Genomic DNA, 21,514 nt, shown 5'->3' with positions numbered 1-21,514 from the left:
GGACTTCGATGTTCCCATCACAACACAATGACTACAGCGCTTGAAAATGGAGGCTGTGTTCTTCTGAGCGGAACGGAAAAGTCGTCTCTTGTTTGCAACCGGTCTGCTTTAGCGGTTGTGCAAATATTAGGCTAGTATTTTTCAACTAGCGTCTATTATTGTGTTTACACCTAAGTTACCGTATGTGTACTCAACATTTCTAAGACTATATTTGGGTAATACATCTGTCTTAAACCAGATCAGTTTTCCTCATGGTCTGACTCAGAGGCGAGTATTCTTACTAGTCACTTATTTAGCCAGTTAGCTATTTATATTTATATTATTTCCATGTTAGATGTATTGACAGACCGGGCTTAATCAAGTAATAATTGTTCAATTCTAATTGCTCGTATGTTTTGTTTTCAGTTTGAACAAAGTTACTAAAATGGATGACAGCAAAGAGACCTCCTCCTCTCCCGAGGGATCTGTAGACCACTCTCTTGTGTCAGAAGATGGTAAAAATGTGAAAGCAGTGTTGTGCCAGAGATGTGGCTCCAAAGTGCTCTGTCCAGGCATGGCACTGTTTTCAGAAAAGGAGGTAAGCATTTTAAATATAGTTATGGTTCGTGTGTTACATCACATAATAATTAAATATAATTTGCACTAATTCATTTGCAGAGTTATAGTATGTTTGTCCAACTGACTTGTAATTTATATTATATATGATGATGAGAATGTTATTTTAAGACTGTTGTGTCCTCTATGCAACACCCCTTCCCATTTCCCAGTTGTTTCTGCCTGCAATGAGAAAGAAAACCTCCATTGGTCCGTCAGACGGGGCATTGGATGGGGACACATTGACAGCTCACTGGCTGGTTGATGACATGTACACATTTGAGAATGTGGGCTTCACAAAAGATGTAGGCAAAGTGAAGTACCTTATTTGTGCGGATTGTGAGATCGGACCCATTGGTTGGCATTGCCTGGATGATAAGAAGAGCTTCTATGTGGCATTGGACAGGGTGAACCACGAATAGAGCACGTACTGAAGTCAATGTTTGGAAAATTCTATGGTATTCAACTACATAACACCAATGGCTCTCATATTTTGTTCTTTTGGCAGAGTTCAGATAAATGTTGTTGGATTTTGTATAATGTTTTTTTATTGTGATGTTTTCATTCCCACCAAACCGTATGCTTACATGCACTATATGATCAGTCTGCCAAAAACAAATGGAGACAATCCTTTTAAACATTCCTTAACACAAGTTCTTTCCATCCTTCTTATCTCTCCATGCGTAATACATGAAGTCACTTTTGTGTATGAAGAGATTTAGAAGGACGGTCCTTGTCATGTAACAATAATTCATCGTTGATAATTTCAGCAGACACTTGCAATATTAACTGAAACAAATAAATAAAATAAAACTTGAAATTGTTCTGAGTTTTTTGTAGAAAATCGTCCCTTAAAAAGCATGTGTATTTGTATATATACAGTCAAACCAAAATTTATTCAGACACTATCAACATTTCTCACGTTATCACAGTTTATGTGCTATAGTTTAGAAAATGGTAAAAAAAAAGAAGACAAAAACTCAGTTTAACTGTGTCAGAACAAATTCATCATAATCATGTCAGATAACTTTGATAGAAATGTATGTAATGAATTAGGTTGAATAGCTGTCAGCTGTTACATTTAAGTACACAATTAGATAATACCAATTTATGTCAACTAATTACCAAACAATGCTTAATTTTGTTCAGTCTGTGGTGTAAAAAGGGTCACAATAGCAATTTAAAAAAAAAATTAAGCAAAACATGGTCAAGTCAGAGTGTCTGAATAGTTTTTGGCCCTGAATTTGTATCAAATATACTGGGAGGCCACTGTATAATGAATTTTTGAGTATAATATGTCACAGTTTACTTTATTTTGCTATCCTCACTTACATAAATGAACTATAGTGTCCTGCACCCACTAGTAAAAAAAATGTCAAAAATTATATCTGGTGTCTGAATAATTTTTGGTTTGACTGTATACACATATGTACGTACATACACATAATTTTCAAACAAAGTGCAGTTTTGTACTTGTCATGTATCACATTTGAACAAATTATGTATATAAACTCATGGTTTAGATAACACACAGACACATATATATATAAATTAGTTTGCTATTTTCATACATCAAACTAAGTCTATATATGCTGTTTTGTCATGTATCTTATTTGAACAAAAATAATGTATATATAAATTTTCATGTGTTTTAGATAAATATTACACAAATACACATATATCGAAACACCCTGACTGGATGTGCTGCTGTAAACAAGAATATTAATAAACATTCATGCTTTAAAGTGATTTTGGAGAAAATAAGACATAACACACACTGAAGTCAAATTAGCAATTTATTAATTTAAAAAACAATATCCTTTATATGGTCGGTAACAGGTCAGGCTACTACTGCCACACCTCAGACAGCCTCGGTGGAAGAGAGCTGTGGCTGTTTCCTGCGGATCAGGGAACCGGGGATATCTGTCCTGTGTTATAGGGGGAGACAGTTGACGTGTGGTACGTGCTCGTAAATATTGCTCGCATGGAATACTACGGTGGATGTTGATGGACCTTCTGCACAAAGATATGTAAAGACAGAAGTCAAGCGCGACGCCAGTACGGTGAGATACTTTCTTTCTTGGCACAGTATTTCATTTTCCGCTGAATGATCCCGCATTCCGAAATCGGGTCATGTGACGCTGCAAATGCCCACGGATTATACATTCAAATGGTTTTTGGTGTGCTGTTTGCACGATGTCACCCCACTCCAGAGGTTAATCGTGAATTTAAATGTCAATCGGGTGCAGAGCGGCTAAATTCATCGTCCCTGGACAACATCTGTTACTTCCGAGTGGGTAACTTGAAAGAGTCCATTTAAAGAAGTAATTCCGGTTACAATGAAGCTGTGGTGTATCAATCCGCGCAAGTCACTTCTCTAATTCAATGGCAGCCTACTTCTGCCTTTTTAAAACACTTTAGTGGAGACGTTAAAACGCACAAACGTATGAAAGTTTTTGAGGGGGTTGTCATATATAAAAGCTTGGTTTTTGACCACAGATTTTATGAGAGTACTTAAAATGTTTACGCCTTCGCGAGAAGACAGAGCTAGGGGGAAAAAAGCAAACGTTTTAAAATAAAATCTGGCTGACTTCTGTAAACGGCTCCGTGTGTCAGTTTAAATACAATTCTATAATTTGTTTGCTATAAAATAAATAATTGAAGTATCATTTATTTGATGCTTTGGTGTATCGTGTTGATCACTGCTGACCATTACAAAACCAAAAGCTTTGTTAGTATTGATCGTTACATAAGTGTTGTGATATTGAATAATGGGTTCTTTCTACTTGCCATACCTTGTGGAAAATTAAAGTGTGCATTCTACATTTTAAAAAACTTGAAAAAAAATCTATATTGGTGAGAGAGCCGGATGGGGAAAGGAAATCCAGCGTCTCTACTTTTGAAGGCGGAAGATTACTAAGCACTGTAGCGTCGGCACTCCGTCTGTGTGTACGTTTCCCAAAGTGGATGAGGATGTTAATTGTCTGAGTTCAGGTGTAATCATTCTTTAATATGGCATATTTTCGAGACTAATTAAAACGTTTACTTCAACTTCAAACAGTTTACTGCAGTTTCTACATGTCATCATTTGGATCAAGTTCCCCAGAATGACCCATTCTCGACCCAACGAGTTTATTCCTCCACCGGAGTGCCCTGTCTTTGAGCCCAGTTGGGAGGAATTTGCCGACCCTTTTGGGTTCATCAACAAAATACGTCCAATTGCAGAAAACACTGGCATCTGCAAGATCCGACCGCCCCCGGTAAGTTTCTTCGACATATAACAGAACTGTCAGATGCACGCCAGCTCTCGGTGGTGTTTTTTACTCGCAGATCCCGAAACACTTTTTCTGAAGACAGGTTTTTTTCAACATGGCGGCTCCAGCCATTGCGAACGTTAGTAGCGGCGTGTGCGCGCAGCTGCTAGCTATGCGTGAGGTTTACTCCACAATAACATCACTTAGCGTTACTTTCTTTCAAAGAGAGTTTTATCGTACTCTTGCTTTCTTTTGAGCACCACGAGTGTTTTTTTTTTTGCAGATACTTTTAATAAATGTTTGCTTGATGGAAAATGTTGGGGGACAGAATGTGACGTTAGTGATTGTTATTGTCTTCCAAAATCAATTCACCCAAACAAGAGCAATCCTCGATAGTGAATTTCCAAGTATTATATAACTTTATTTTACATGTAGTTTAGAACATTTTGCTTATAATCTGGACTTTTTGATGAACTTTTTTTTTTAAATCCATGCAACTTCCTATTTTTACATTTTAACGTCAAAGCATTTGTTTTTAAATCTAATATTTTATTTGCTTATCTGATGTTGAAATATAGCGTTAAAGTGTTTTTATGGATCTAATGCATATTCTACTGTTTATTCGGTGCTACGGAAAGACTTGTTTTGACTAACAATGACCGCTTTTGCTAGCAAATAACGTAAAACCGCTTCATTTGTCAACAAATTTGTCGTTTATCAAATACTTAAAGGTTTAAGTTTAACCTTGAAACAAACATGTACAAATATTGCTGAAGTTTGAGGTGGTGTAATTGGTTGTCCTCCATGTTGTGACATTTGCATTTGTCCATTGAAACTGAAATTTGATGTAAATAACACAAGTGAGAAGTGAAATTCAGTTTAGGTCGCGTTTTAAACGTTTACACAGATGTTGTATTAGCTAGGCATATTTTAGCGTTTATCTTATTTTTCACGATTGTTAACACCCTAAAACGGCCTCAGTGGAAAGATAAAGAAATGTATTGTAGTCTTCTGTACCCATCCTAGTACGCTTTTATGGCTGATGCTTTATCACTTAAATATATATTTTTAAAGTTAATGGTTCCAGAATCATGTCAGTGTACAACTGGACCATTTTTTTAAACTTTATTTTATATGTATACTATGAAATTAATACCTACTTTATGACGTATAACGAAAGTGATTTAGTGGAAAACAAATCAGGACCTCTTGAAATTAAGTGATGTTGTTTTGAGTACTAGTATTTAACTTTTTTTTTTTTTTTTTTTTTTTTTTTGAGGTAGAATAATATATCTCTTACGTATTGTATTCATAAGCATCATCATTCAGTAGAAAGATGACATGATGAAATACCCACATGCACATAAGCACAAATAATTTTCTTCCGTTAGACAGGACTTTGTCTTGTGGCAAATGGTAAGCATAAAAGCTTAACAGGTTTTTTTTTCCTCTGTCAGGGTTGGCAGCCACCATTTGCCTGTGATGTGGACAGACTGCATTTTACGCCACGCATTCAGAGGCTCAATGAGTTAGAGGTGAGACCTTTTTTTTATTTGTGTCCTGCTTGTTACATATTTTGTATTTGCAGATATGTTCATGTGGCCTTATTAAATCTAAACCAAAACCTGCAACCAGCGTGACTCTTTTTGGTCTGCCACACTTTAAAGAATAGGTTTTAGTGTCAACTTTGAAAAGGTCACTAACAAAAAGAAAAGTCCTCATTGTTGTCACCATCTCCTTTGGTTTCTCAGTTGTTGTTTTTTTATACATTTCTGTTCTCAAGTTTGGGGTCTATACGATTTTTTAAATGTTTTTGAAGATGTCTCAGAGGCTGCGCTTATTTGATCAAAAATTAATATTGTGAAATATTTTCTAATTTTATTGTTTTAAAATGTAATTTATTTCTGTAATGGCAACGCTGCGTTTTCAGCAGCCATTACTTTAGGTCTGCAGTGTCACATGATTTTTCAGAAATCATTTTAATGTGCTGATTGTTTTTGTTCAAGAATAATCAATGTTGAAAACTATTTAGCTGCTTATTTTTTTCGAAAACTGATACATTTTTTTTTAGGATTTTTTTTTTTTATGAATAGAAAGGAAAACATTTTTTAAATTAGAAGTCTTTTGTAACAGTATAAATGTTACTGTCAGTTTTGATTCATTTAATGCATCTTTGCTGAATAAATGTTTAAAATCTAACTCACCCCAAACTTTTGAACATCAGTGTGAATTTTAATATAAATGAAATTTTGGAATATGCAATGCCATGATGTTTTCTCCTTCGCAAACCAGACGCTTTTGAAAGAATGAGGACGTTGTTTGATTTGTGTTGTATTGTTTTATAGGCCCAGACCAGAGTGAAGCTCAACTTCCTGGACCAGATAGCAAAGTTCTGGGAACTGCAGGGTTGTACATTGAAAATTCCTCACGTTGAGCGCAAAACTCTGGACTTGTATGTGCTTTACAAGGTAGGACTGAGGGTATGTCATCTGTAGTGGCCATGTGCAAAGTTTAAAGCATATTACTTGATTTCTTCAGCTGACGGGTAATTTAGAAATACTATAGTTGAAAATGCTGTCCAATACTTTCTCAGTGGCCTTTTTTTAAAATGAAATATGGATCTAAACATGTCTTTGACCCCCTGTCTCTGTCTAGCTGGTCAAAGAGGAGGGAGGCTTTGATGTGGTCTGTAAAGAGCGGAGATGGACCCAGATCGCACTGAAGATGGGCTTTGCTCCCGGCAAAGCAATTGGCTCTCACCTTCGTGCTCACTATGAGAGGATTCTTTACCCATATTATTTGTTCCAGACAGGAGTTAATCTTATGGTGAGGTCGCTAAAGCACTTGTATAACTTGCCCTTTCCCCTTTTTTCAGCCTTATATCGTTCAGTTTCCATCACTTTTCCTGATAAATGTTCTTTGTTATGGTGCACACATGACAGCCATTGTCATTTTTATTTATTTTTTTTGGCAAAGAACTCAACTGTATCTGAATAGAAAGGGTGCCCCAGTTTATGAAGCATTGTTGATAAGCGGCCTAGTTTATTTTCGCCATATATCTTCAGTGCAGATTAGGTACGTGCACAGCAGTTTGCATAAATGTCTTCAGGATATACAACTATGAAGTGCGGTGAACACACTTGGTTGTGTTCCTGTGTATGTTTTTATAGGGTGTCTTTTGTAGTTTGTTTTTACTCTTTAAGTAGTGTCTGGTTGGCTGTTCGTCTGTGTTTTGGTGTTCCTGTGGGTTCAGTGGTTAACAGCTTTCTCTGACGTGCATGTTTTTCAGTAGTGTACCCACGGCCCCTTCCCCCCACACATAAAGGGGTGTGATTTCATTCAATGAGCCCTGAACTCTAGGCCCACTCGCCTGCTGCTTTTACCCCATGGTTAATACCCTAGGGGTGATCTGCTTTGCCTCTCACTGTTACTGGCTTTAGTAATTTCCACCCTGCTGTCATGTGACTCCGGTTAATTAAATAAGAGTGAAGCCACATGTGCACACTTACAATGGTGTTATAAATACAGTTATGCATTTGTATTTATTGCAAGGTTTTTTTTATTGTTAATGTATGGGCTTGTTACTTGCATGTTGTCAACATTAAATCTTTCTCCAACAGAACTCTCAGAAGCCAACTCTGACTAATGACACCAAAGACAAGGAGTACAAACCCCACGACCTGCCCCAGCGTCAGTCGGTTCAACCAGCAGAAACCTGCACTATCGCCCGCAGAGCTAAACGGACCAAGGTAAAGGACCGATACAGAAATCTGATTCATTCCTGGACCAGGTAGTAGTGTCTACTAGACAGTAATGTCTTAATTACTGACGTTGCCGGTTTTCATAGGGCCGCTGTTTTAAATCCGAACCGGGTGAGGTGTGCGAAAAACCCAACCTGAGGAGGAGAATGGGCTCATATGTGGCAAAACCAGAACCAGGTACAGATCCATATTTTTTTTATTTCTATATTTCCTTTTAAAGTTCTTCATGGCTTAGTATTAACATCCATTTACAAAAAATATAAATAAATAAATGTATGTATATGTACAGTAGCCCCTCACTGCAGAACAAAGATCCAGGGGGCGGGGTTGGATCCACATCTAGGGGGTGGAGATTGGCAGGTTTCGGTGTGGAGATGTGTGGGTTTAGGGATCAGGGGTTGGAGATGGGTAGGTTTAGGTATATATAAGGTGGGAGGAGTTGGATCTGAATCCAACCTCACCCTCTAGTTCTTGTGTTCTGCAGTGAGGTGTGTGTGTGTATATATATATATATATATATATATATATATATATATATGTGTGTGTGTACGTATGTGTTCAGAAGACTGTTGCCTTTGAAATAGAAATACATTTCTATTTCAAATGAACAAAAAATTAAATAAAAATAATGTTGATATCTCAGTTTCCATAAGATAAGTTTTTTGAGCACCAAATCAACATATTAGAAACAATCCTTCAGAAATCAATGACATTGAAGACTGAAGTAATGGCTGTTGAAAATTCAGCTTTGCCGTCGCAGAAATAAATTAAATTTTAAAATGCATTAATACAGAAAACAATTATTTTAAATTGTAAAATTATTTCACAGTATTGTTGTTTTTACTGTATTTTTAATCAAATATATGCAGCCTTGGTGAGCACAAGAGACTTAATTTAAAAATATTAAAAATAAATTTAGGTGAAATTCTTCCTGAAATCTGAAAGAGACTTTTAATCTCCTTTTAAAACGAGATTTGATCAAGTGGTGTTTACGAGATGTCATATAGGTCATTGACCCATGCCTTTTTGCTTAAAGGCGAAGACCCAACTCTTCTGCAAGACCCCCCTTTCCATGAAACATATTTTATTGGAATGTCTCGATTTAAATGCAAGTAGAAAACGTTTTTTTGCTATGAACTTTACTTTACTTGAACATAACTTTTCTTTTTTTTTTTCTTTTTTATGAAGTATGCTCACTCGGGGACTTTAAGATTTTACCAGAAAAGATTTTGGATTTTTTTTTTTTTTATCATATGTGACCCTGGACCACAAAACCAGTCTTAAGTCGCTGGGGTATATTTGTAGCAATAGCCAAAAATACATTGTTTGGGTCAAAATTATCCACTTTTCTTTTATGCCAAAAATCATTAGGATATTAAGTAAAGATCATGTTCCATGAAGATATTTTGTAAATTTATTGCCGTAACTGCATCAAAACTTGATTTTTTTTTTATTAGTAATATGCATTGCAAAGAACTTCATTTGGACAACTTTAAAGGTGATTTTATCAATATTTATTTTATTTATATATTTAATTTTTTTTGCACCCTCAGATTCCAGATTTTCAAATAGTTGTATCTTGGCCAAATATTGTCCTATCATAACAAACCATACATCAGTGGAAAGCTTATTTATTCAGCTTTGAATAAAAAATTGACACTTAAGGCTGATTTTGTGGTCCAGGGTCTCGCATGTTAATTTAAAAAAAAAAAAACCTTGTATAATTTTACCTGCTGTATTTTTGTTTGCTTGGTTTTTATTTTATGTAACTCTTTGTATTATCCCAGCTCAGTTTTTGCCATGAAGATAGCCTTAGGCATGGAAATAAAAATAAATAAATATACTACTACTCAGAAACTTAAAAAAAAAAAAATCTTACCAACCCCAAACTTTTGGATGGTAGTGTACTTCCAAATTTTAATCTCAATGCAGTGTGGCATTTCAAACGCATTTACTTTATAAATTTCTTCCAGTAAAGAAAATTCCAGTGCAGGTGAAAGAAGAACCCATTGAGCAACAAGTTGAAGGTGAAAAATCAAAGGTGAGTGCAGAGGTCAGAGGACCATTTGATTTTCACACAACAGGAAGTATGCAGTGCATTCTTTTATGGCAATGTTTTTGTTTTTTCCCCACAGGTGGAGCAGTACATATGCTTGGTATGTGAGGGTGGAGGTGATGAAGATAGACTCTTGCTTTGTGATGGGTGTGACGATAGTTATCACACCTTCTGTCTGATCCCACCCCTCCACGATGTCCCCAAAGGTGACTGGAGATGCCCCAAGTGCCTGGCTCAGGTTAGCCACTCCCGACTGCATTTGCAAACTGATGTCTTCTTTGTCTTTTGTATTTATTTAAGTAAAAGTTTACATGAGGTCACTAAACATTTATGTGACAGTCATATTCTTCTAAGCTTTTTTTATAACTAAATTACAGCTGCTCCTGTTTGTGTTCTCTGCACCTATTACCTATTGCCTGTTAGTACATGTAATGTCACTAAGTAGTACTGGATGTATTTAATAGTCATTTGCATTTAGTTTGTAATCATTGGCCTCTCTATTCTCCCTTTAGGAGTGTGGTAAGCCACCGGTGGCGTTTGGGTTCGAGCAGGCCTCCAGAGACTACACCCTTCGCACCTTTGGAGATATGGCTGACTCTTTCAAGTCTGACTACTTTAACATGCCTGTTCATGTATGTGTGTTAAACAACACTTTTGTGAGACTAGTATGGTTGCTTACCATGTGGAATATGAAGTGATCGGCCTTATTGTTTGGCAGATGGTTCCCACAGAGCTGGTGGAGAAGGAGTTTTGGAGGCTGGTTAGCACCATTGAGGAGGATGTCACTGTAGAGTATGGGGCTGATATTGCTTCAAAAGATTTCGGAAGCGGCTTCCCTATTAAGAACGGCACATTTAAGGTCTCTCCAGAAGAGGAGGTACAGAAATGACCTGAAATGCTTTGTTCTTGCAATCTGCATGCTGAAAGCACAAACCTAAATCTTAAGATTACAAATGCAGATTCATGAAATCACATTTCTTTTTGTCCAGGATTATCTGAGCAGTGGCTGGAACCTCAACAACATGCCAGTTTTGGATGCATCTGTGCTGACTCATGTCACTGCGGACATCTGTGGGATGAAGCTCCCATGGCTTTATGTGGGCATGTGCTTCTCCTCCTTCTGCTGGCACATTGAGGACCACTGGAGCTATTCCATCAACTATCTGCACTGGTAATTCACTCGAACTTTCCAGATTGAAAGTAACTTATTTTACGTGGTAGATTGAGCGAGTGTACCTGCTCTTCATGTACATGGCTTATTAAATGAGTTGTTTGTGCTTCATTTTAACTGTTTCCGATACAAAAACAATTCATGCTCTGAGATTGTTTTTCTATTTTCTTTTGTTGTTTTGATTTGCAGGGGAGAGCCAAAGACGTGGTATGGCGCTCCTGGCTACGCTGCTGAGCAGTTGGAGAATGTGATGAAGAGCCTGGCCCCTGAGCTCTTTGAGTCTCAGCCAGACCTGCTCCACCAGCTGGTCACCATCATGAACCCAAATGTGCTCATGGAGCATGGAGTACCAGTGAGTGAAGTTACGGACTGAACAAAGGCCGTTAATAACAAAAGATGGAGTCATTTTTATTCATGTGAGGTTACCTCATCCTTTCTTCCTTTTAGATTTACCGTACAAACCAGTGTGCTGGAGAGTTTGTCATTACCTTTCCGAGGGCCTATCACAGTGGTTTCAACCAGGGCTTCAACTTTGCTGAGGCAGTCAACTTCTGCACTGCAGACTGGGTAAAAGGCGTTTAAAGTTGATATTAGGGCTGGGCTATAAAACAATAATGATAATTATTGCAATATAATTTTCCCTCATAAAACGATAACAAGAGTTTGATATAATATTTATGCACTAAAAGCAGAACAAAACATTTGAACCATTCATCTGCTCGGCTCAAAGTTGAAACTTGTTCCAAAGTTGGAACTTATTAGAGCAGATGCGTGTACTCACTGATGAGTCTCGGTCACACAACAACTAAACGGTGCTATGAGATCCAGTATGAGGTGCTTGAATTCAGCGAAGAACACGCATGACTCTGTGATTTAAACTAATTTAAAGCTAGATGAGACAGTGCTGAGAAACTCTGTGCACAGCTATACAGTCAGAAGGCTTTTAAATCTACAAGTCGTCATAATTCTCCATGGATTTACTGTAGTAACACTTAACTGCACCGTGGTACTGTGGCAGAAATGTGGGATATTCATAGCAAATTGTATTGTTATTAATGTAGAAGTATTAAATGAGTAATGGAATATAATTATAGTATTTTTTTTTTTTGTGTGTGTGTGATGAAGCTGTAGTGTTTATGCATTTAGACTAGGCTACTGTTTTTCATACAAATACCTAGAAACCATTTTTACCATGGTATTGAGGTGCTATATGTGTGGTTTAATGATAAATTTATGTTACTATGGAATATCAGTGGTTAATTTTAATAAAACTCAAAATTACATTTCACCATATAAAAATTAGGTTGTTACAATTTTTACAGATGTTATTGTTTTTGATAAGGATTGTAATTTTACATCTGCATCCCAACTCAAGCTAATACTGCTGAAAATGTAGTAAAAATGTAATGTTATCAATATTGCAGCCTGCACTGTAAACTATGAAGATACATGTCATCAAATTCAGGCAACGCAAACCTGTTTCATGATTTGAAACAATATCACCGTTGGAACATGCAGAAACTAAGAAATTCATTTTTGTATTAATATATTCATTTTAAGGAAAAATGACTGGAAATGTGTAAAGAATTAAAAAACGTGAAGTATTTGTCATGTTCTGACCTTATAGATCAGTTTAAAGTCACAATTAACTGTCTGTTAATACAACTTTCACTCAGGAGAAGAAATCTGCCTTTAAATATTTAATATAATGATAAATATCAAATATAAATATTTGGAATTTATCATGGTAATTACTGATATAAAAATTTTTATCGTGAGAATGTTTTTGGCCATATCGCCCAGCCCTAGTTGGCTTGAAATTAAAATTCACCCTGTTTATTTTGTAAGTATGTGTTATTAATCCTATTGTAAACTCTTCATCCATACATATTTCATTTCAAAAAAGTTTTTGACCTTGTAAAGCGTAATCAATATCACAAGGTCTTTTCTCTGGTCATTTAGCCTGCTCAAACCCTTCCTGTTTCTTAAAATTGACTGCAAGCTTGCAATTATCCACATCTTAAAATCCAATGAACCACCAGTGGATTGCTACGTCACAATACAGTGATCTGTTGATACTTCAGTTTCATTGCGACTTAAATGTGGGATAAATATTGCAATGTAAGTTATGAAGCATAATGAACTCAAATACGGTCTTGTGTTTCAGATACATCTTGGTCGGCAGTGTATCGAGCATTACCGGTCCCTCAACAGATACTGTGTTTTCTCCCACGATGAGATGACCTGTAATATTGCCACCAAGGCAGACTCTCTAGAGTTAGAACTGGCCTCTGCTGTCCAGAAGGACATGTGTACCATGATTCGGGAAGAGAAGATACTCCGTGAGAAAGTCTATAAGCTGGTGGGTGGCTATTTTAATGGCAGTTAGCCCATTTAAGCTGCTATAATTTGCACTTCATGACCAAGTTAGTTGAATAACCACAAAATCTGTATCTTATCCATCTATTGATCTATAATATTATAATAGTAATATTATATATATGCATTTTTTTTTTATTTATTTTTTTACTTGAAGTAATTAAGCCTGTAGCTCTGTTGTCTCTGTTCACTTTGTTTGTATTCAAGGTCTGTCTGTTACTAATTGATCCCATTGTGTTTGTGCTGTTCTCTAGGGCGTGTGGCACTCCCAACAGGTTGACTATGATTTACTGCCAGATGAGGAAAGGCAGTGTGTTAAGTGCCGGACCACCTGTTACCTGTCTGCCATCACCTGTCCCTGTAGCCCCGACCAACTGGTCTGTCTCCATCACATCGAGGACCTCTGCTCTTGCCCTGCTAGAAGCTACACGCTCAAGTGTGTGTTTGCAAAAGCATAGGACAAACCTCTGAATGATAGATCAAATGCAAATTTGATTTAATTTAGGAGGTTTTCTTAAATTAACCTTTTTGTCTTTTACTTGCACAGCTATAAATATACACTTGCCGAGCTGAAGCCATTGTTCCAGACTTTGACGGCCCGTGCTGAGTCCTATGAAGACTGGGCATCTAAAGTTAACAAGATTTTGAAAGCGGATCAAGATAATAAAAGTGGTGAGTTGTTATTGCAATCTGTTTGTTTTTATCCCTTAGAAATCCCAAGTATTGAACCCTAAAGCCCAGTCTTGCATTGTATTACACTTTATTCATGCATGTTCGAACTTTCAAGGCATGATTCATTTATTCTAAAAGTGTTAAGAATCGTTTCAGCTTGGCTGGTGCCATTTTGTAAGACTTTAGCCAGCTGAAGCGGTTAATATGCACACCAAGACTGTTATTGTTTACTTTTTTCACATATTTAATGAAAGTTATGTTATTTAATTGCTTTCTACAAATGTGGCAGTTCTGCAACAATGGGTCTCTGAGTTAAAAGCACTTTTTTAACTAATGTAAGGGAACTAATGCATTCTGCTTTCTTACTAGATTTGGAGGAGCTTCATTCATTGGTAGTAGAAGCAGAGAAGAAGTCATACCCTGAGACTGACTTGCTAAGTCATCTGCGTCAAGTCATTCAGAATGCAGATAGGTGTACATCAATGGCCCAACAACTCCTCAACGGCAAGAGACAGACAAGGTACATTTATTCTTTCTGGACTGTTGAGCTATCTGAAGTTCTTGCACGTTCACTCGTTTTAAATGGATGCAAATATTCATTTATGTTAACAGATATCGCTCCGGTGGGGGAAAGTCTCAGAACCAGCTCACTGTGGAGGAACTGAGGGCATTTGTCAATCAGCTGTATGACCTGCCCTGTACCATCCGACAGGCCCCTTTCTTAAAGGTACCCAACCATACAACATGCTTGGTGCAATTCTCCCAGATGTCTTAGGTGGTGATGACATTTTATGTCTCTACTTCCATCTCAGGCTCTTTTGAACCGTGTCGAACAATTCAAGCAACAGAGCTCGGATCTCCTTGCAGAGGACATGCCTGGTTCCTCTGCTCTTCAAAGCCTCCTAGATGAAGGTGCAGGCTTGGATGTGGAGTTGCCTCAGCTGGTGGTGTTGAGGCAGAGGCTGGAGCAAGCCCGCTGGGTAGAGGTCGTTCAGGAAGCCAGCGATCAGCCAGCCGACCTCAGTCTAGACTGCATGAGGAGGCTCATAGATCAAGGAGTGGGCCTGACACCGCATGCCTGTGTGGAAAGAACCATGGCCCGCCTGCAGGAACTGCTCACTGTCTGTGAACACTGGGAAGAAAAGGCCCATAACATGATCACTGCTAGGTTTGTATTTAAGTTCAATGTTAATGTAATGTAAATGGATAGTTTTCTCAAAAAGGAAAATTCTAACATAATTTACTCGCCTTCCTGTCTTTGTAAAACTTTTTGAAATAATCAAACCTGAGAGATTTCTGTCCCTCCTTTGCAAGTCTTTCACATCTGCAAGCCTGGGTGATCTTTGATGACCAAAACTTTGATGCTTCTAAAGTTCATTAAGAGAAAGCAATACTTTTTTTTTTTTTTAGGTTTAAAAAAAGAAAATCGTCTTTGGTTTTAAAACAAAATAAATTTCTTATGTGTTTTAGAATGACACAAGGAGTAAATGGTGACAATTTCCACTGACAAGCTTTTGTGGCTCCATGCAAACTCTTAACCACTTTTATCAGCAATGTCTGAGAAGTGAAAGCAATTCCTGGTGGTTTAGGTTTGGCAGTGTACATGATCTTGTTGCAACAAAATAATTTGCAAACTATTCTGGTAAAATTTTGCCTGCAATTTTTTTTTTTTTTTTTTTTTTTTTTTTTTTTTTTACCCATTTCTTTCAATGGCTTATGGTTAATACAGTTCATGCTCTCCCAACATGCATGTTGTAAAACACAGACACACACACACGTGGATCGTTGAGCTAGTTCTGATGGCGAATAAAAATGTACCTGGTTAGCATTTTGACTTAAAGCTGTTTCATGGCAGATTAACTGGATCGATCTATTGTGACATTGAACAATATATGGACAGTGTAGGTGACGCACTGGGCAATGTACTGTTCAAATTTTTGGGGACTGTAAGGTTTTTGAAAGAAGTCTCGTACTCACAAAGACTGTATTATCAGTGTTAAAAATGGTTGTGCTGCTTAATATTTATTGTGGAAACTGATAATTTTTTGACGAATAGAAAGTTCAAAAGAACCGATTTTATTTAATATAGAAATCTTTACTGTCACTTTTCACCAGTCTCTCATGCATCCTTGCTAAATAAATAAACATTAATATATTCCAAAGGTATAATTATATTAAAATGCATTAATATAAAAAAATAAATACTGACCCAGTAATCTAGGTTAGTGCAGCATTTTAACTATTTAGATATGATTGTTCTTTACGAAAGATGTTGTTTAATCCTTTTAAACCTGTAAAATGTAAACTGTCATTTGTTTTTTTTGGTCTGTCTTTTTTGCTTATTTTAGGCCTCATCGTAGTATTGAGACTCTTGAGGCAGCTATACAGAAAGTGGACAGCATCCCAGCATACCTGCCCAGCTGTCTTCAACTTAAGGACTGCGTAAGCAGGGCCAGAGAGTGGATAATGGAAGCAGATGCTCTTCAGGTATGTTTTACATGGTTGTGTAGTTCTCTATTATTCATAACTCTGATTGGACACCAAGAACGTTGTGCAATTAGCGCTCGGTCCATTTATTGCTACAGGCTGGAGGCCGAATTCCTGTTCTTGCTGCCCTATCTGAACTTGTGTCAAGAGCCAGAAGTATTCCGGTAATGTTGGAACCACTGTCTCGACTGGAAAGTTTAATATCTGAGGTACAGGCCTGGAAGGAGAGTGCAGCTAAAACATTCCTGTTGAGGAATTCATCCCATTCTCTCCTCGAGGTACATGCTTATTTACAACAGTACTTTTTTTAGAATGGGAATAACTCTGTGAATTGTGTGAGTAAAATGTATTGTTCTGTGTGTGTCTTTTAAGGTTTTGTGTCCTAGGTTTGAGACTGGACCACAGAAGTCAAAGTCTAAAAAAGCCAAGGATGTCTCAGTACCCTGCAAGAAAGTTGACGTAAAATTAGACACTCTTTTTGATGTGGAAAAGGCGCTTTCTACAAGCAAAGATACAGTTTCAGCAGTAAGTCACATTTTAGTTAGGTTTTAGACTAAATGCAAAACAAACAGGTTCTGGTTAGTGCTGCTGCTGATATATTTTCAGGACTTCTGTCTTTTAACATTTAAATGTAAGACCATAAATGTCTTAAAGGGGTCATGAAATGAGAAATCAAATTTTCCTTGCTCTTTTCACATATGACAGGGGTCCTCAAATCTGGACCATTCCTGCAGAGTTTAGCTCTAACCCTAATCAAACACACCTGAGCATGCTAATCAGAGATCAAGATCATTAGAAAATCACAGGTAGGTGAGTTTGAGCAGGGTTGGAGCTAAACTCTGCAGCAGATTGGACCTCCAGGGAAAGATTTGAGGAACCCTGACATATGAGATGTGTACTATAAAAACATACTGCCAGAAATCAAAACTTCCTTGTCATTCCAAAAACATTGAAACCAATGTTTTGTTTTTTTTAAACCAAGCTGACAAAAGAGTTTCATATTTGGTCTCAGTATGATGTTCATAGTGCAATGAAAGACCACTTCTGCAGAAGAGCAACGCCTACTTCTACTTCATTGCCTCTTTAGCCCAACCCACTGATTCACATATGTAGTAGTAGGTGAGTAATGATATGATAGAGTTGTAAACACAAGATTACTTGAGCAACAAAACAAACAATAGAGATGGCTCTGAGGATTACAAGATGTTGTGCACTGCCAGGTTGTGGAAAAAGTCTTTGTATTTCCTTCCTTTTGCATTCTAACTGTCTACACCTGGCATGAGTTATCACATCAGAAATCCATTTCTCCTTAATGTCAGAAGTAGTGCTCAGAGTATGTCAGAAATAGAGCAGGGCATCACTTTACTGTCAGGGATTTGTCAGGTCGCATCACAATGCGCTACAGCTAGTTTAGACAATCACTAATAATAATGGGTTCCAAGCAGCCGAAATGGTTTTTAATTTTTCATATAAGCATTCGAAACAAACTGTTGGGTTCCACTGCTTTTAGTCATGAGGCACTGGGCCATTTGTGTCCCACTCTGTGTAACGTTGGTAATGAACTTAAGTGGCACACTTATCAAAACATTGTTTTTTAAAGAGAGGGTCAAAAAAGTATAGAAAATAGCCTGTTACTTCTAAATATTTTATGATCTAGCTAACATTATAAATGGTCTTGTAGGACATCATAAAATAACACAAATGCAGTTCATGTCCCCTTTAAATGGTATTACAAAAGTCTTTTTTTTTAAAGCGATTAAAAATCTGGGGATGGAAAAACAGGAATTGCAATACGGTCTAATGTGGTGATTAAACTTCAAATTTAAGCACATTAGCTGTTGCATATGCATGGTTCACTGTTTCAAAGCATTTCAAAATATATAAATACTGTGCATTTATTGAGTGATTTGAATGATAATGATTACCTTATGTATTTATAGTGTAATATGTTGTAGATGGTTGTAACAGTGCCCATTTTATCTTCCTCATCTTTTTGAATGAGCAGCTGGTAGAAGTATTTCAAAATAAGAGTCCCAGTGTATTTCATAATTAAAACTTCCATACTATGCATAAATTTTATTTTAATTTTTTTTCTCCTCAGTATTATTAGTATTTTGGTCACGCAGTAAACTGGCACATTGTTGTGATTTCTGTGTTTTTGTATGGACATAAGAGTATTCATTATGTATGCAGGATTTCTTTGCAGAAACAGTCCCCCCCCGGGGGCTCTAGAATAGCCCATCCTTAATGTTGAGTCCTGATTGTTCAAGTCTGTGATGGACATTTGGGTCCATCACAGATTTGTATGTTCTTCTCTAAACAGATTTGTATGTTCTTCTCTAAACAGATGGCCACTCTCAGTGAGGTGCATCAGAAAGAGCTGGAGAGCCTGTCTATGTTGAGGACCTCAAATGAGTCAAAGTTTCAGTCTTCGCCCAGCTGTTTGGCCCCTACAGTGTGCTTGTGTCACACTGTCCCAGCAGGACCTATGCTACAGTGTGAACTCTGTCGAGATGCTTATCACAGCGGCTGCGTACCAGGGTTCAAGGACATCCAGACAGGGCTACCGTGGTTATGCCCTCTCTGCAAGCGCTCTGAGAAGCCACCCCTGGATAAGGTGCTTCCCCTGCTTGCTTCCTTACAGCGGATTCGGGTCCGGCTTCCAGAGGGCGATGCCCTGCGATATGTGATTGAGAGAACGGTGCGCTGGCAACACAAAGTGCAGCTGGTTTCTCCTACACAGTATCCGAATGGAAAAGTGAGCTTAATATGTTTGAATATAGTTAGTTTGTAGAGGAAAAACAATTAAAATGTGACCCTTTTCTATTTATATTCATGTTCTGTTCTATTTATATGATGCAGGCAAGACATATTCCTGGAACAGCATCATCTCAGACACTGGTTGGGAGCAACAGCTCTTTCTACATGCTGCAGCCATGTATTCCTCTCAATGGTGAGACAGCTACACCTGTTTTAATTCAGGCTTTCCGAGTAGATGGAATGTCTGGGTGTAAACATTTGGGATTGTGGCATGTGTTACAGAACTCAGTACTGAGTTGGAGGAGCTGTTGGTGGAAGGTCTTCTGATGCAGGTTACTTTACCCGAACTCCAGCAGCTTTATAGCAGCCTGCTCGACAGGTTTTCACCATCCCAGCACTCCCTGCAAAGCAGCGAACACGATCACCAGTATCACATTGCTCAAGACAGAAGTCCACCTCACAGGAGCCCCCCACACAGCAAAGGACAGGTGGGAGAACATCCCCAACTTGTTTACTAATCCTTCAATAGCATTAGTTTTGTTGCATTGTAAACTCCTCAGATTTAGACAAAGGATTTCCAAACTTTGTTAACTGAACCCCTTTGACAAAATATTTACTTAATATTTATTTAAATGAAGCTCATTTCAATAATTTAACACATTCACGGCTCTTTGATGTTAGTTTTTTTTTTTTATTGCCGGGAATTGGCTTCCATGTGTTTTTAGTTTTGTTTTAGTTTTTTTTTTAATAACTATTTACCTATTTTAATTTTACATTTAATTATTAGCTTTTATCAACTCAAAAAAAAACCTAGTTTGGGATATCCTAATTTATAATAGGTTCAAATTGAGAATAAGTCCAAAAAGGATCTGATCTGAATCTGAGTATTGCTAAAAATGGTTTAATTAAAATATATAATATTTGTCTGTTTTGTATGTTTATATACTTAGTGTTGTACTTTTAGCGCGGCAGCTGTTCGTGTGAACTTCTGCCTAGGTAGGCGAGGCTAGGTTTCAGAACGAAGCTTTTGACTTATTTTGATTTGAATATTCTATCTAGGATGGAGTTCCAGAGAGCAAGAAGGAACCCGAGAAGCTTGAGAAGAACAGCAAGCGACGTCTAGAGAAAGAGAGCATGGAAGGGCAGCACAGAGACAAGATAAAGAAGCCCAAGAAAAAAAAGCCTAAAATGAACAAGGAAAGGAGAAGAGAGGATAAACGAACCACCTCCCCCTCCAACTCTCTTTCTGACCTATCGTATTCAGACGACTCGGAGGAGGATTGGTCTGTGTGCTCGGCAAAGCAATGTCAACAGCCAGAAGGAAATGAGGTTAGTTTTAGCATAACTGAAATGCTTGAGGTTTTTTTTTCTAATCTACTGCATCGTTCTTGCTTCTATAATTGGGTTATTGTGTGTCTCTTTGCCTGCATGAATAATTCATGCTTCTCCTCGCCCTTACAGGTAAACTGGGTCCAGTGCGATGGCAGCTGTAACCAGTGGTTCCACCAGATTTGTGTGGGAGTGTCTGCTGAGCAGGCTGAGAATGAGGACTACATCTGCGTCAGCTGCGCAAAAAACGATTTGACAGAATGAGGACCAAAATCGTGTTTTTCGAAGGATAGTCAAAAGGCTCCCCGTTTTGCACATAAGTTACAGCACCAAGAACGCACCAGATATCATCCTCTTACTGAATCCCACCCCCTCTGTTCCCTTGGTGCTACTGCCTTCTTGATAGGACTGTTAACAAAAATCTGTATGATTCTTCTGCTTTTTGTTTTGTATTTTTGGAGATTTCCTTCTATAACATTTTTATTTCTTCTCTAGAGAACGTGATGCATAGATGTACCTCAGGGGTTTCCATCCCATGAATGCAAAACAATGGGGAACTTCAGCTTCCCTAAATGTATTTTTTTTTCATATTTATTGTTTTTGTTTTCTTTCCCCAGTCACCTTTTAGAATTTCTAACATGAATTTATCAATCTGGGCTATTTACACCAAATAATATTAATTGGACTAAACAAAATGGTCTAAAATTATTTTTGGAACCCGCTGTTTTGGTACATGTCTAATAATATAAAATATTATTTATTTATCCCAGCAATAACTCGGCTGGTTACCCTGATTTTTCAGTAGCTTGAGATCTGCTCTGATCTGTTGCTTGATGCATTAGAAGTGTTTGTACAGAATCCTAATGTAGGTTGTCAGACAAATGAGATGTAGCAGGCATATGAAAAAGCTGTGTGAAATATACTTTGTGATGTATACCGTGGCGTTCTTTAAAATTCAAAACAGATCTTTCCGATGTTAATTCAGTTGTGAAATAAAATGGTTTGTTCTCACCTATAAATACTGATCTACTTCTGTTATCGTGAGTCTTTC

General features: G+C 37.4%; 2 protein-coding genes across 5 annotated transcripts; both read left to right on the top strand.

Moving 5' to 3' along the window:
- The first annotated feature begins 19 nt into the window (after positions 1-19).
- On the top strand, positions 20-1,959 carry LOC306856775 (guanine nucleotide exchange factor MSS4-like). Its single transcript, XM_079396234.1, has 3 exons — positions 20-267; positions 406-577; positions 768-1,959. The coding sequence occupies exons 2-3, from the start codon at positions 425-427 to the stop codon at positions 1,014-1,016; spliced, it is 402 nt and encodes a 133-aa protein (XP_079252360.1). The 5' UTR covers positions 20-267; positions 406-424; the 3' UTR covers positions 1,017-1,959.
- Positions 1,960-2,447: 488 nt separating this feature from the next.
- Positions 2,448-21,505, top strand: kdm5ba (lysine demethylase 5Ba). Of its 4 annotated transcripts, XM_079396694.1 has the most exons (29): positions 2,458-2,657; positions 3,656-3,854; positions 5,306-5,383; positions 6,194-6,316; positions 6,504-6,674; positions 7,469-7,597; positions 7,696-7,786; positions 8,646-8,717; positions 9,583-9,650; positions 9,745-9,903; positions 10,178-10,297; positions 10,384-10,542; positions 10,655-10,836; positions 11,026-11,188; positions 11,284-11,403; positions 13,004-13,198; positions 13,470-13,651; positions 13,763-13,887; positions 14,257-14,407; positions 14,500-14,614; positions 14,700-15,055; positions 16,236-16,374; positions 16,473-16,652; positions 16,747-16,899; positions 18,722-19,132; positions 19,237-19,327; positions 19,417-19,622; positions 20,194-20,463; positions 20,596-21,505. In XM_079396694.1, the coding sequence occupies exons 2-29, from the start codon at positions 3,702-3,704 to the stop codon at positions 20,725-20,727; spliced, it is 4,494 nt and encodes a 1,497-aa protein (XP_079252820.1). In that variant the 5' UTR covers positions 2,458-2,657; positions 3,656-3,701; the 3' UTR covers positions 20,728-21,505. The 4 variants fall into 4 exon arrangements, with proteins under 4 accessions (XP_079252821.1, XP_079252820.1, XP_079252819.1 ...); XM_079396695.1 differs by lacking the exon at positions 8,646-8,717 and having other exon boundaries at positions 2,448-2,657; XM_079396693.1 differs by lacking the exon at positions 2,458-2,657 and having other exon boundaries at positions 3,517-3,854.
- Positions 21,506-21,514: the final 9 nt, after the last annotated feature.

Source organism: Barbus barbus, assembly GCF_936440315.1.
Source record: "Barbus barbus genome assembly, chromosome: 37".
NCBI lineage: Eukaryota > Metazoa > Chordata > Actinopteri > Cypriniformes > Cyprinidae > Barbus > Barbus barbus.
This window is presented reverse-complemented; position numbering and strand designations above follow the sequence as displayed.

What these genes read in the sequence shown, in the direction of transcription:
- kdm5ba (XM_079396694.1), top strand. Translation starts at nt 3,702, where the DNA reads ATGACCCATTCTCGACCCAACGAGTTTATTCCTCCACCGGAGTGCCCT. An exon ending in ACTTGTATGTGCTTTACAAG is followed by an intron (nt 6,317 to 6,503) that starts GTAGGACTGAGG and finishes GTCTCTGTCTAG; the next exon opens with CTGGTCAAAGAGGAGGGAGG. An exon ending in TCCATCAACTATCTGCACTG is followed by an intron (nt 10,837 to 11,025) that starts GTAATTCACTCG and finishes TTTGATTTGCAG; the next exon opens with GGGAGAGCCAAAGACGTGGT.
- LOC306856775 (XM_079396234.1), top strand. Translation starts at nt 425, where the DNA reads ATGGATGACAGCAAAGAGACCTCCTCCTCTCCCGAGGGATCTGTAGAC. An exon ending in CACTGTTTTCAGAAAAGGAG is followed by an intron (nt 578 to 767) that starts GTAAGCATTTTA and finishes CCCATTTCCCAG; the next exon opens with TTGTTTCTGCCTGCAATGAG.